At 47.1% G+C, this 16,004-nt stretch overlaps 1 protein-coding gene across 1 annotated transcript in view; it reads left to right on the top strand.

Annotated features, from left to right (window-relative positions):
• Positions 1 to 648: 648 nt before the first annotated feature.
• Positions 649 to 16,004, top strand: part of GPR158 (G protein-coupled receptor 158) — a 122,645-nt gene continuing 107,289 nt past the window's right edge. The window contains exon 1 of the mRNA XM_082193743.1: positions 649 to 1,785. Within this exon, the coding sequence (XP_082049869.1) occupies positions 896 to 1,785 (890 nt within the window). The 5' untranslated portion in view covers positions 649 to 895. The remainder of the gene's footprint in view (positions 1,786 to 16,004) is intronic.

Genomic DNA, 16,004 nt, shown 5'->3' on the forward strand with positions numbered 1-16,004 from the left:
ATTAATCCATTCATTAATACCATTAAATATATATACAGTATATATAAAGATACCGAACCTAATATCCCTTCGGGGCAGGCATTCACACCCAGCCCTGCCCTCCAGGCCTCTCTTATCACCTTTAAACAAATGCAAGGATAAGCAATGCATCCCAGCCAATCTGGGCTGCCTCCCTCCCCGCCGCTGGGCCCGACCCGAGGAGGCGGCGGAGGGTCCCTGCAAAGGCGGCCTCTGCAGGCGCCCGGCGGGCCCGCCTCTCCCGGGGAGCGCCCGCGCTCTGCACCCCCCCCACCGGCGCCCTGCCCACCGCCAGGCAACCTGGAGATTGACGCGCGACGCGGCCACCCGGAGCCGCGAAGGCGTCCTGAGCGCACCTATGAGAAGGGCCGCATCCCAAAGGGGGCTGGCCGTGGGCGCAGCAGTCGGGAGAGCGCAGCCGCCTCCTTCAGGCAGGCAGGCGGGGCTGCTGCTGCTGCTGCGGAGCCGGGGAAGCCGAGCGCCCCAGTCGGCGGGCGCCTGCCGGAGGGGAAGCATCTCGCGGCCCCTCCCTGCTGCGCGTCTCTCCCTCGCCCCGCCTCCCGCTCGCCGGGCGCCTCGGGCGGGGATGGCAGCCGCGCGGACCGAGCGCGGGATGGAGGCGCCGCGGCGGCCGCACCTGGAGGAGGACGCCGCCTCGTAGGCAGCGCTGCCCGGATCCCGCCCTGCCTGCCAGCGCTGCCAGCGCCGGACGGGGGAAGGAGGCAGACGTAAGCAGGCTCACGATAGCATCTCCCCGGAGCCGGGAGGGAGGCAACCTGGGCGAGAGGCGGGCAGCCTGCGCCATTCCCGGCCGAGGAGCGGCGTCGCTACAGGTGACTCCTCGGGTTCTCCACAGCATCCCACCCCCCGCTCGGACATGGGGCTGCCTTGGCGTCTCCTCCTCGCGCTCCTGCCCTTGGCTCACCTGGGCTCGGCCGCCGAGGGCAGCCCGGGGCAGGCGGCGCCTGGCAAAGGGAAAGCGGCCAGAGAGAAGCAGGCGCCTTACCCCAGCGCCAAGAGCGCGGCGGCTCCTCCCTGGAGCGCTTCCCCGGAGAAGACCCCCGTCTTGGCCCAGAGGCTGTCCCCGGAGCTGCCCGCCAAGGTGGCCTCGTTCCTCCGCACGGGCGACCCTCGGGAGCTGAGGCACGCCAACTGCTCCGGGAGGTACGAGCTGGCTCCCCCCTGGGCCGGGAAGCCCCGCCTGGCCGCCTCGCCCCCGTCGCTGCACGGCGCCCTCGACACGCTCCTGCACGCCACCAACTTCCTCAACACCATCCTGCAGAGCAACCGGAGCCGCGAGCAGAACTTGCAGGAGGACCTGGAGTGGTACCAGATCCTCATCAAGAGCCTGCTGGAAGGGGACCCCAACATCTCCCGGGCGGCCATCACCTTCAACCTGGAGCCCTGGTCCTCCGCCCCGCAGGTCTTCCTCCAGGCCATCCGGCAGGACAGCCACATCCTCCTGCAGGACTTGTCTTCCGGGGCTCACCACCTGGCCAACGCCTCCAGCGAGACCGAGTGGTTCCACGCCTGGAAGCGCAAGGGGAGGCCCCACCAGCACCGCAAGGGCTTGAGTCCTCCCGGTGCCAAGGCTTTGGAGGGCAGCCTGAAGAGGAGGGATGGGCACCCGGTGGCCTCCGAGAGGAGCCACATCAAGTGGTCCTCCCCCTACCTGGAGTGTGAGAATGGGAATTACAAGCCGGCCTGGCTGGTCACTCTCTCTGCAGCTTTTTATGGGCTTCAGCCGAACCTCCTTCCTGAATTCAGGTAGGAGACCTGAAGTTTGACGAGTCTCTTGGTTCTTTTTTTGTAGCAAAATGTGAACAAGGGATTCTTTGCTTTTAAGAAGCCAAAGCTTTGTGAGTAAGGAGTGAGAATATGCTTGCATAGAACATTGGAATCCCTCTAGCTCCTTGCATAGGCTTCCCAAATAATATTAGTTAAGCCCTTTAACTTCAGCGCAGTCTGGGAAGTTAGTCTCCACACTGAATTCAGTGGGGTTTCCTCCCATGTAAGTTTGCATGAGATTGCGGCTTTTTGTTTTGTTTTGCATCCTATAAAACTGGAATGCTGTTCTCCAACCTGATAGGAAAGTTAGAGAGGTTTTATTTTTATTTAAAAGAGAGAAAGGTATTTGTAGCATGAGTAGGGCCATAGGAACATCTGTTTGCAGCCCAGTCCTATGTGCATTTATTCAGAAGTAAGTCCCTCTGTGTTCAGGCACCCTTATTTCCAATTTCATAGCACCAGTACCTTAATATAAAGCAGCAGCTGCAAGTAGGAAACCCTTATGAGAAGGGTTTTTTCTTTTTCAAAACCATCTGGGTTGAGATTAGCATGCCTCCTCTAAAAGGAGGCAAAAATTATGTGACTTGAGAGCGAAAGTGTGTTGGGGGGAGAGGGAGAGGGAATCACATTCACGATGAGCTGGATTGCCCCTTGTGAAAACTTCTAGCTCCAGTGAGAATGCAAAGTACCGTATTTTTCGCTCTATAACACGCACCCAACCATAACACGCACGTAGTTTATAGAGGAGGAAAATCCGTAGGCATGCCACCCGTAGGCATTCCCTCCATAACACACACAGACATTTCCCCTTACTTTCTAGGAGGAAAAAAGTGAGTGTTATGGTGCAAAAAATATGGTAGTTTGGTACTGTTGCTAGGATCAACAGAACACCGTGACTTTGTTCCAGCTAAAGTAAGTTATGCCTATGATCTAAAGCAATGGGGGTTTTAAATTAATCTGAACTCATTTACACGACTGGTTTCAATGGGACAGACAGTGCAAACCTGCACAGGTTTACTCGAAAGCCAGCCCTGCTGCGTTGAGTGGCAGTTGCATCTATTAAGTGTGTTTGGAACTTCAGCCTCCTTTGGGGCTAACTTCTGTAGGCTTGGGCCCTATTAAATACTTTGGTCAATGTAGCCCCCCCCATTCCCAGTTATTGTCACCTTACTTAATCTGGTGTCTTAACAGTTGCAGATCTCTTTCAGCATTAGTGTGTATGTGCATAATAAAAATAGTTTCTGGTACCCACCACATTATAGCAGTAGAGCAATAGAACCAGAGGCAGAGCGGCGAATGATGGATTCAGCTGTAGTAGTTACAGATCATGCACAGTTATCATTATGTACACAGCAGTGCTAATGATAGACCTTTTCCAGTCTGAGGAGTATGTGCACATCACACATTTAAAGCCCATCTCCCCTCCCCAAAGAATCCTGGGGATCCACCACAGGTAGTTTACCCTTCAGAGAGCTGTAGTTCCTAAGCACCCTTAAACAAACTTCAGTTCTCAAGATTTTTTTTGCAGGAAAATGTACTATTCATCATATTCCAAAGCCTCAGACTGCTGAGACAGTTCAGCTATGGGAAGTAACTTGCTGCTCCTGGTATATGAATGGGAGAATTTGGACTAGAAGTGTTGTCCTTTTGTTTGTTCTTGAGCTGGGATCTGGCAACCCTGGTTCTTTATCCGTTTCGGGTCCATTCCTTGTTCCTTCGTCCACATTTCTGTCTGCTTGTTGGTCCAGTGCTTTTCAGGCTCTCCTGCTAGATGAGTGTTTCAGCTGCACAGTGTCTGGTTGAGCCAAGTAACGGTTACTTTGAGAAAATGTGTGCAGTTTCCTTTGGTTACCAAAGCAGGTGTCTGGGTTGATTTTTTTGGGGGGGAGGCAGGGTACTGATTGATTCCTGCTTTCTGCCACTTCTGATTTGAGAAGGAGCTTGTAAGCCCAGAGAACATAACAGAGAAAGATTTGCTTAAATAATTTATTGTTGGCAGCATTAACACACACACACACACACACACACACACACAGAATGCAACTCAAGGCCAATTCAAATGATGGTTTCCTGCATTTTTACTTTGAGAACTATTGAAACGAATATTCTTTTTTTTAAAAAAGGCTGAAGGTGGACTTTTCAAATTGCTGTGCATTGTTAGACTGAATTGTCATTTTAAAAAAATGTAGGAGAAGCACATTACAAAATCAAGCGCTTCCTGATGGATGTCCTAAGAACTAAATATTTTTTATTAAGGGCTGCTGGCAAGCTTTGGTGGTACGGTATCATAGCCACCCTGGGATCCACCCTTGGTTTTCTGTCTGCCTTTGGTAGTAGTGTTGTGGAATTCCTTTTGTAAAGCGACCTTTTGAAAATGAATAAATAAGACTGGTGACTATAACTCTGATGACACTGACAGGCCATTGGACTCTCTAGGGGGGTACGGTTCCAACACTAGCCTTTCCCCCTTGTGCTAGCCTTTCCCCCTTGTCCATTGAGGCTGCTCTTTGCCTGTCTCCCTCTAATCTGGGTTAACCCACATCTCCCTCTAGCTACTAAATTCCCTTTTGGTTGACTCCCCAAGTGAACTAGGGACTCCCTTGGCTTATTCCACTGAGGTTCCTGTCTGGTTATGCAATTGGCTGGTGGGAATCTGGGATTGCCAGAGTACTTGACTAACCTCTGAGCTTCCAAGTTGGATTAGAAAGGAAATAAGCCCAGCTGTAAAGCTGGTGTGTGTGTGTGTGTGTGTGTGTGAGAGAGAGAGAGAGAGAGAGAGAGAGAGATGTGTGTGTGTGTGTGAGTGGAGGGGTGTTCGCTTGAGTTTTTCCAGACCATCAGAAGTCAACTGGGTCAGTCTCAATGGTAACAAAGGAATAGGTCTCCAAGAAACTGGCTGCAGCTCTTTAAAATCCCTTCCAATAAGTCCTACCTTTATTCACACAAGAATACTCTGCTTGGAGCATGCCCTATTGCAGTTCATGTTAGCTTTTCTCTGTGCTGTGAAGCATCATGTTTCATTATCTAAAGTTAAAACTAACTTGTAAGAAAATTGCTCCTGGTCAATGGGGCGACACTGTTGCAGAATTTAATGATATTATTAGATGCCATCCAGCCTAATCCTGGACAGAAAAGGGCCCAGGTCTTGGTTACAGGTGATACTTACCACATAAAATGTCCAGTAGAGGTCATCATGGTAGCAGTTAAACTATACTTTTCTACCTACAAAGACTAATGCTGGTCATTGCACACGTATTTAACATATATCTTCCACGAACCTGCAAAGGTTAGGTTGCTACAATAGTGCCATGACACTTTTTGTACCTACTGCCAGTAAATATAAATAATAAATAATTTTTTATTTATACCCCGCCCTCCCCGGCCAGAGCTGGGCTCAGGGCGGCTAACACCAGTAAAATTACAATAAAACATAATAGGGGAAAAAAACAATTTAAAATACAGGTTAAAAATACAATTTAAAATTCAGCGTCATTTTTAATAAAAGCCCATAGATCAAAACCATAAGGGGGAGGGGAAACATAAGGGTCAGACTGAGTCCAAACCAAAGGCCAGACGGAACAGCTATGTCTTGCAGGCCCTGCGGAAAGATGTCCCCTCTTGCATTTATCCCACTCAAGCGTATTGGAGGGATAGACATGTTGGCATGCAGCCAATGAAACGGGGGCAATTGGCAGGACCCCAGCTGGCTCCAGCCCACCGGACGGTGTGCCGGGTGAACTCCAGTCCTTGGTGCAGCATGAATCTGCGACCCGAGCTTCAGAAGCTAGGGCACGCTACTCAGCGGAGTAAACGCTGTGCAACAGAAGTAGCAGGAGAGGCTGTGTGAGCATATTTACAAGCAGTTTATTCAGCGTACATCAAGACAAAAGGAAACGTGTCTGCTCTCCTTCGTGTCCAAAGCAAACAGCATAAGCAAAAGCTATACACAAATGGAAGTTCCCAGCAAGCTGTGCTGGAGTGTAAACAGGCATGTGACACACAACAATCATGCCTGTTCCTTAAGGTGGAACGGAACATCCCAACGAGTCATAGGTTTAAGTCTGTTTTTGCCTCATGGGAAAGTTGGCATTCAATAGATCTTTTCCAACTTAGATGGCTGTAAAAAGGGATTAGGCAAATTCATGGAGGAAAAAGGCTCACTATGGAAGCTATGTGCTGCCTCCAGGACCAGAGACACCATGCCACTGACTGCCAGTTGCTGGGGAACATCAGGAGAAAGTTATTGCCTTCATGCCCTACTTTTGGATATTCCATAAGCATGCAGTTTGCCGTTGTGGAAAACCGGGTGCTGGACTAAGCAAGCCGTTGGTCTGATTCAGCAAGGCTCTTCTTAGGTTCGCCTTATCACATCACATCTGTGCTGAATATTTTCATACCAATGTTATAGACTGCATTTTCTATGAGAGCCAGTGTGGTGTAGTGGTTAAGAGCGGTGGACTCGTAATCTGGTGAACCGGGTTCGATTCCCCACTCCTCCACATGCAGCTGCTGGGAGACCTTGGGCTAGTCACACTTCTTTGAAGTCTCTCAGCCTCACTCACCTCACAGAGTGTTTGTTGTGGGGGTGGAAGGGAAAGGAGAATGTTAGCCGCTTTGAGACTCCTTCGGGTAGTGATAAAGCGGGATATCAAATCCAAACTCTTCTTCTTTCTATGAACCTGGGCCTTCTAATGGACTAGATCCCTTTTTTTGGGGGGGGGGGAGGTGTTGCTCATGCCGCCCTCCCAGAGCCAGCCCTGCAGCACTTTGCAAGGTTGGGATCTGATCAGACCAGTGGCGTAGCGTGGGTTGTCAGCACCCGGGGCAAGGCAGGTAAATTGCGCCCCCTAACCCGTGGATTTGCGCCCCTAACCCTAACCCCCAGATGTTGCGCCCGGTGCAGCCGGCCCCCCCTGCACCCCCCACGCTACGCCACTGGATCAGACACCAGCCTTTGCAAGGCAGCTCAGGGAGGGCAGCATGAGAAGGTCGCAACAACCATGCACTGTTCGATCTCAGCTCCTCGAGGCTGAGGCTGGGATCGAAGGGTCCATGACGTCCTGCTCAAAATTAGCCAGGGGGCAGGTGCATCTTGCTACTGGTGTGGGTCCAGTTGCAACTACGTGTGTTTCTCCTTCTTGCACTGGGACAAGTAAATTGTTGTAAGAGCAAGCTAGAGTCAAGCAATGTAGCTGAGATAATAATTGCAGAATTGTCGGGTTGGAAGGGACTGTGAGGGTCATTTAGTCCAACCCCCTAGCGAATAGACATTCTGACATTCTGACCGCAAGCTAGATTCAAGGTGCCATTTGGCACCCAGCTTATATACCAAAGTTTTTAACACTGTTTTCACGCTGCCCTCCCCGGGCAGCTTTGCAAGGCTAGAGTCTGGTCAGATCCCAGCCTCCCAGAAACTAATTCATCTGACTTCAGTGGCTCTATGAAATTTTAAACAAGGTGTGGTTTAAAAAAACCAACATGAACATTTGTGTAAGGAAAAACATGGAGTTTACGTGAGCCTTTAGTGTCATAGGCCCAGTCCTGTGGAACTCTCTCCCAATAGAGGTTCAGTAGGTGTTTGCCAACTTTTAAACGCCTCAACCGTGGTTTACTTGTCTTCGTTTTTAACTTGGTATGCTTTTGTTGCATAGCTTTTTGTTTTCACTTTTAAACTGCTTTCTGTAATACAGTGGAATATAAATCCTTTTCTAAATAAATTGTATTTAGTTTCTGCCTCACATGCAGGAAGGCCAAGAAGCACTAGGAGTTCTCCAAACCACAGCCTAATATTATCTCCTCACATCTATGGAGTTCATGGGTGTAATTCAATGCCAGTCCTTCTCCGAGTAGGCCCAATGAAGTTAATGGGCAGGGTTAACTTATTTTTGATTAGGACTTAGTTGAATATAAGCCCATATTTCTACTTGAGGCAATATCTGCATGCTTTATTGGAGAGCTGAACCACTTATCTGGTTGCCTGTTTAGTGACTGGAGGGACAGAACTTCCCAGAGAATGATGTTTGGCTGCACTTGATTTGATTCAATATAATATTTCTATACTGCTTTTCCAGCAGCCAAGCTGAGCTCAAGGTGGCATTCTACAATAGCAAAGAATTAACAAATAAAAACAGCACTTCCTAGTACAAAAGAAACATGCAGCTAAGGTACAATGAATGGATCAAAGCAACACAAAACAGCAAAATCACGAAATTCTTGTTCTAAGCACCTTTTCCATGTGTGTGTTAGCAAATCATACAACGGAAACATAATTTTCATTTAAATCCATTCACAATCTGAAATGGTAAAAAAAAAAAAAGTGGGAAAAATTATACCTGTGTCATTATATCATTACGATTAATCACCACACATGCCTCTCAAAATAGGCTTTTAAATTTCCCTTTCTCTGTGTCATTGAGTGATAATGAGGCTTTTAAAAATTCCAAACTCCTCTTGTTGAGTCCCTTAAGAGTAAAAGGATGAAATATTCATCTTTCTCTCCTTAAAATGCTGCACTGAGTCTTCCCCCAGCAAAATGCCTCTTGTGAGCCATCTGTTAGGGACATATTAATGTTCTGGTTTGCCTGCTCCTTCCCATTTCACCGCTTGGAATGAGAGAAATAACCTTTCAGTACATTTTCTCACCAGACAAGCCTTCAACATTTGATATCCTTTCCAGCTTATCTTGGGGCTGCAACACTCAAAGCAAAATGTGCTACACAGATTTTTTTTTTTTAAAGGACAGGCATTCTTCCCATTTAGGAAATGGATTGTAAAGGCTGTATTTATTTCATATTCTTCAAATGTTCCTATTTTCTAGAACCAGCCCTTGGTAAATCGCTCTCTCTCCTTTATCCCTAGATTTGTTTATTTATTGCTTTTGAGGATGCCTTGTTTTAAACTGGGTGTGGGGAACCTTTGGCCCTCCAACTGGTGCTAAACTATAACTCCCACCTGATGGGAGTTGTAGTTCTGCAACATCTGGAGAGCCAACGGTTCCTCAAACCAGTTTTGAACATTTGTTCCTCACTCCCGCTTCTGATCTCTGTAAATTAATACTGCAATCCTATGCATGTCTGTTCAGAAGCAAGCTCCTTTAAGTTCAGTGGGGCACATTCCCAGCTAAGTGAGAATAGGATTGCTCACCATCTCTGAATAGGAGAAGGATGTTTAATTCCCTTGTATTTGTAATGTTCAGGCAGTGAGTGCATTAGTTGCTAGAGCTCACAGGAGCTGATGTTGGCACCTGTCTATCTTGGGAAGCAATGGAGGAGCGCGCCTTTGTGGGTGAAGTCAAGCTGTTGGCAGGTTGCAGCGCCTGCTGTGGCTGTAGAGACCGATGTGGGAGAGACAAGTTTTGTTGCAGCTGGGGCAGATGAAGGCGTCCAGTTGTGCTGCTGCAGATGCACAAGGGCGTTTTCCCCATCTCCACTCTCCTCCCAGCGGTTATTCCTCCTCTGGTTGCTGCTGTGGATACATGACTTGACTGCCTGTCTCCATGCGCTGCGGTTGTCCGCAAGCGATTCCCACATGGAAATGTGGGATGTTGTTAGCCTTCATGTAACGTTTGCAGACATCTTTGTAGCACAGAGTTGGTCTGCCAACGGGCCTGGTGCCTGAAGCCCGCTCCCTTTCGACCACGTCCTTGGGGATCTTGCCATCTTCCATTCTGTGGACACGACCAATCCAGCATAGATATCGCTGAGACAGGGCTAGGAGAGCACATATTTGTCTGGAATTCTGTCCTGCCATGTGGCGCTGTGGGTTAAACCACAGAGCCTAGGACTTGCCGATCAGAAGGTCGGCGGTTCGAATCCCTGTGACGGGGTGAGCTCCTGTTGCTCGGTCCCTGCTCCTGCCAACCTAGCAGTTTGAAAGCATGTCAAAGTGCAAGTAGATAAATAGGTAGCGCACTGGCGGGAAGGTAAACGGCGTTTCCGTGCGCTGCTCTGGTTCGCCAGAAGCGGCTTAGTCATGCTGGCCACATGACCCGGAAGCTGTCTGCGGACAAAATGCCAGCTCTCTAGGCCAATAAAGAGAGATGAGCTCCGCAACCCCAGAGTCGGCCACGACTGGACCTCATGGTCAGGGGTCCCTTTACCTTTACCTACCATTTGATACCTCAAATCTTCCTGATGCATCACATGTGGAAGGCGTCAAGGCTGCTGATGGTTGCAGGTTGCCCACGACTCACTTCTGTAAGGCAGCGTTCTCAAGACACAGGCCTGGGTTATAGTTCAGCAACCTCTGGAGCTCTTTTGAGCTAGATGGACTCAATGGTCTTCCTAAGTTCCTGCAATGATTCAGGGGGGTTATTTTTTGGTACGGAGGTGAGGAGAATCAGACTCCCTCTCTGTCCTCCCTTCCTTCTAAACATTACGTTTTTGCATATAGAAAGCTTCGTCCTGTGCTGTTTTTCCTCTGCTGGCAGAATTCAGCCAAGCAGTAATTGAAGCGAGAAAAGACTATTTAACGAGCTCTTTTGATTAAATTACCGGGAACTCCCCAGATATGCCGTGATCTATGCCATATATCTGAAGGCGCATTAGAAACTGCCATAATCTCATTGACAAGATAGATTTCAGATCTGACTCTTGCAAACTGCTCCAAATGGTCCAGAGGGATTTCCCTTTGCAGGTGGATCTAATTCATATGCCCACATTGCTGTGCCCAGTTTTCTGATTAAATTTATTTTTAGTGAAGGCTGCTGTCCTCTTCGAAATGCACGCCGGAGGAAAAAAATGTGGTAGTAGTACATCTGCTCAGTTCTGGGAGAGAAAGCTGCCCGCATTTAAGAAAGATGAACCGTAGGGAGGGAATGTGTGTTCATTACATAGAATCATAGAACTGTAGAGCTGGAAGGGACCACAAGTCTCATCTATTCCAACCCCCTGCAGTGCATGTATATTTTGCCCTAACATGGGGCTGAAACCCAAAATCCTGAGATTAATAGTCTCTACCGACTGAGCTATTCCATCCATAATGTGACTTGATCTAGTCTTAATGCAGATGTGGACCAGATCATAGTGTGTTGCATGGGAAAACATTTGCCGATTGGAGTTCGGATTTCTGCACTGACGTTGACTCAGAGCATGCGTTCACACATGCATTCCCAAGTCTTTTCTTTCTTTCTCAAGTGTTTAATATTTTTATTTAGATCCCACCTTTCCTCCAATGAGTTTGAGGTGGTGTATTTGGTTCTCCCCCTTCTTGTTTTATCCACAAAACAACCCTGTGAAGTAGCTTAGGCTGAAAGAGAGTGTGTATGGCTTGTCCAAGGTCACACAGTGGCTGAATGGGGATTTGAACCCTAGTTGTCCACATCTCAGCCCAGCAAGTTCCCAATCTTTGCTTACATAACCACTGATTTGCACATACAGGGATGTTTCTGAAGCACACAACCACTTTACTTGGGACAGGAGAAATCCCTGCTTCTTATTGGTAGAGAGAAAGTCCTGTGTCATAATTTACATGGCGTGGGTATGTAATTTTTCTGCTTGTGTTTTTCTGCACTCTACCTCTGAATTAAATCATAGTTCTCCTTCATCTTGCACCATACTCTTAAGAGGATCTTCGTTTCTACAATACAATAAAACAAATGTTTCAGATTTCTTATGGCATCCAAAACAACTGTTTAAAACACCCATAAATAAATAAATAAATAAAACTAATAAGCAAAAACAAACCCAAAACCAGATTAAAGTACATGCCAGCATTCTGCATATGTCAGTAGGCTTGCCTAAACAAAAACAAAAAAATGTTTTTAACAGGCACTTAAAATAATTTCTCCACATGCTGTAGTGGAGGGAAGTGCGTACCTTCCACATGCCCTGTGAAAAACAGGACATCCTGTTTCTTTGTGCAATATCTCGGTGGCCATTTTTGGTGCTGTGATTTCATGTGCTCTCACCCCGAGAAAGTGCTTTTTTTTTGGGAGGGGGGTGGCAAAAGCGAGACTGGCTATGTGTCTCGCCCAGGAGCACACCCTGGAAGACGTGTGTCCCGGATTTGCATTGGAAATACAGTGGTACCTCGGGTTAAGTACTTAATTCATTCTGGAGGTCCATTCTTAACCTGAAACTGTCCTTAACCTGAGGTACCACTTTAGCTAATGGGGCTTCCTGCCGCGCTGCTGCAGCGCAATTTCTGTTCTCATCCTGAAGCAAAGTTCTTAACCCAAGGTACTATTTCTGGGTTAGCGGAGTCTGTAACCTAAAGCGCCTGTAACCTGAAGAGTCTGTAACCCGAGGTACCACTGTAGTTGGATGGTATGGAAGTGAGGGAGAAGGAAAACTCTGAACCTAAGATGGTTGGATGGCGCCTTGTATGCCTCTTTCCGGCAACTTCTACAACCAAGCTGGTGCCAAATGTATTGCTTTCCTTTCCTTTTGGCCAATCAGTGAGGCTGAGAGGTTTTTGTTGTTGTCTGGGCAGCCTAGGAACCCTATACACACTGCACTGCCCAGGTTTGCACCCCAAGGAGGCCACTTTGGTGCTGCTAACACAGCGGTTTGACTTCACCCCTGGAGGCATGCTCCATTGAGTTTAGGGGGCCTAATTCTAACCATGGATACCCAAAAGTAGGTCTCATTGGTTCTAGTGAGATTTGGTAAGCTTGCAGCACTGGGTGCTTGTGAGAGGAGGACCCCAACTTCCCTTTTCAATCAAGAGCGACTCCTGACATTTATAGACTTCCTCCCCTGTCATGGTTGTAGAGGGGTTAGCTGTGTGAGTCTTTTGCAGCAAACACAGCAAGAAATCCTCTTAAGGACAAATAGATTAATTCTGGCAGGAGCTTTCGTGGTTTAGACCTGGATGCATGAAGTGTTTGTCTCAGTGGGTTGACATATATACATACAGACACATGGATAAAGAGAGAGACAGTGTGAATAGCGAGGCCAAATGAAATGTAAGCGCTCTAGCCTTTATGACATATCTGTGCAAAGCTCAAATGTGCACAAGATAAGCATGGCGGCCATACACAAGAGCCGTAATTGGAGGTAACACGGTCTTCCTAGCTTTGCTGAGCAACCTTATTGTATTGCCAAGCAGCCAATTACTGCTGTTGTGCTTCTAGCTGAATCTAGCTGTTCTACATGGAATCTACAGCAAGGAGAAAGATGATTTTCCACTGAGAGATTTTTGCATTTTGCAAGTGTTTCATGCCCTCCAACCATCAGTGTGGCATAGTGCCCGGGCTGGTGTAGTGGTTAGAGTGCTGGACTAGAACCTGGAAGACCAGGGTTTGAGTCCCCACTTCAGCCACAAAGCTCACTGGGTTACTTTGAGCCAATCGCTCGCTCTCAGCTTAAACTACCTCATGCAGACCTTCCAAGTGTTGCTATTTTCCAAGAACAGTCCTGGATTTACAGAAGCTGTCCCGGTTTCTGATTTAGTCCCAGAGTGTCCCGCTTTTCCTTAGGACGTCCCTATTTTCATTGGAGAAATGTTGAAAGGTATGCCTCCTGGGGTTGTTGTGAGTATAAAAAGTAGAAGAGATGTATGCCATATATAAATAATGTAATATAAAAAATAACTAATAATACGATAGGTCAGTCGTTCCCAAACTTATTTTCCCTCACAGATGACTTGAAAATTGCTGAGGGTCTTGGTGGACCTCTTAATGATTGTTCTGCCTGTTGTAGCAATTGTGATGCCCTGTGCTAGATGCTAAACTATTTTTAATTGTATTTTCATTGCTTCTTTTATTTCTTATATTGTATTCTATTGCATCGCACATTGCATGCTACAGATTTTAGATTGCAATGCAATAAAATACAATATAAGAAGCAAAAAAAGGAAATAAAGCAATATAATACAATTAGAAATCAGAACAAACATTTAATGTGCACATGCTGCAGATCACATGAATGAAGCTTGCAGACCACTAGTGGCCCATGGACCACAGTTTGGGAGTCTTTGAATCCCACACCACCTAATATTAACCTCCATGTTTTAACAACTGCTGAAGGAACAAAGGGAACTGCCTTATGCTGCGTCAGACCATTGGTATATTTTGCTCAATATTGCCTACACTGACTGGCAGTGTCTTTCCAGGGTTTTAGGCAGGAGTCTCTCCCAGCCCTACCTGGAGACCCAGGGATTGAACCTGGGACCTTCTGCCTCCAAGGGGGCTGCTCCGCCCCTGAGCTATGGCCCTTCCCCCTGTGTTTCATTTAGCACCTGCTCCTCTGTCTCACCTTTCTCCCAAACGATGCTACCTGCCCTGCAACACGGGGTTTGTAATAACAGGCTTGTCTTTCTGGCCTCTTGTATGGACTGCTCTGATTTAATGAATTTGATTTGCTCTGGACACTTGATCTTGCTATAGTTTATTCTCAGCCTGGGATAGCTCAGTTGGTAGAGCCCCAGACTCTTAATCTCAGGGCCATGGGTTCAAGTCGCACGTTGGGCAAAAGATACGTGCATTGCAGGGGGTTGGACTGCATGACCCTTGTGGTCCCTTTCAACATATCTGTTGGTGGGCATTCAAACTACTAAGTTTGTAGTACTTCATGCTAGCAGTGTAAATAATAATAACAATGATGATGATAGACATTGGGGAGCTAGCTTTCTGTGGGCAAAATGTGCTATACGAATGTCAGATGGTCTTCAATTGCCTTCGTTGGTTCGTTTTGAATACCGAATTCTGAAAAGCGCTACTGCCAGTCTCAGTGACTATCAGGCTGATCTAATGCTGCTGACAAGCCAAATTGTACTTATCGTGCATTTAACTTCTTATGTCCTGACCAAACATCTGGACAGCACAGTTAATACGGCGCCTGCTTAGTAGGTTAATAGATAATTCATTTTTAGGTTTTTAATTCTATTTGGTCATGGAGGTTTCAAGATAAGCTGTGAGGCATTATTATTATTATTTCTTCTCTCAAAAGTAAAAAAAGAATAACAGTGCAAGGTAAAAATCTCAATACAAACTCAAATAAATCCACTACCCATCCTGGGCAAACTGCATCCAACACTAAATATTTTCCTATTTCACCTCCGTTGGCTACTTCTGCCCACTGTGTTTTACATCCAATATTCTGCTGAATACCCAGCCTCCTTCATGTACTAAAGTGGTACCCCTCTGTTTGTTTCTGATGCTACTGTCTCTCTACCTTGTTCCTGATCCTCCCTCTCTAATTTAAGCTCCTCAATTCCCACCTCCTTTAAATACACTGAAGGAAGTAATCTTCAAATACGTGAACAAGCTTTTTTGGCCGTGTGTGCGTTACTGGCTTAAAACGCAGTGAGGTTGTTCTTTTCTTTTGGCTGCGTTTCAAAACTGTGTTTGTACATGGTTGTACAGATCAGCATGGTTTTCTGTGTATCTTAAGCTGCCTGCTGTATGTCCACATCAGGAAGGAGGGATGTATTCAGCCAATGAGCAGGTCTCGATCGGGATCAAAACTGGTTTGGTGCATCAGAATGCAGTATTTCACAAGAAACAACAGGGTGGATGTGGATTGTGGTAGTTGTCATGTGCACACGGCTTCCCAACCCAGTGGTAAATGGGAGTGTAAATGGGAGTGTGTAGACAGCCTTACTCTGCTGCGTCAGAAGCCTAGGGATTGATCAAATCGGCTTCATTTACAGGAGGATAGGAGAAATATGTTGACAGTAAGAGCAATTCGACAATGGAGTCAATTACCTAGAGCAGGGGTAGCCAACATGGTGCCATCCAGTTGATGTTGTAGTATAGTTCCCATCAGCCTTGGCAAAGATGGCCAATGGTCAGGAACGGTGAGAGTTGTAGCCCAGTTGGAGAGCACCATGTTGGCTATCCCTGACTGGAGGTTTTCAGCCATCTGCCAGCAATGCTCTACTGATGGATTTCCAGCATTGAGCCAGGGGGTTTAGTGGCCCACTTCCAGGAGTCACCTGGAGCAGCTGAAATTCTCCACACCTGTTCCTCAGATGTGCCATCATTTCTTGGCTCCTGGTCCTGTGCCTTCACAGTCACAACTTGAACTGCAGATATTACCAAACCTTTCTTACCACGAGAAGCCTCAAATCATTCTTGATATTTTTATTTATTAAATTTGTATATCATCCTTCACCCAAAGATCCCAGGTTCACAACAGGAAAAAAAATACAAAACCAGGACATAAAATATTTAATAAAACAAAAAACCCCCACCAATAACCCGCCTCTTCATCTCAGGGTGGTTCACAAGAATATAATAAATGAAATTCCACCTA

The sequence above is a fragment of the Podarcis vaucheri genome (assembly GCF_965113315.1).
Source record: "Podarcis vaucheri genome assembly, chromosome: 12".
In the NCBI taxonomy this organism is placed as follows: domain Eukaryota; kingdom Metazoa; phylum Chordata; class Lepidosauria; order Squamata; family Lacertidae; genus Podarcis; species Podarcis vaucheri.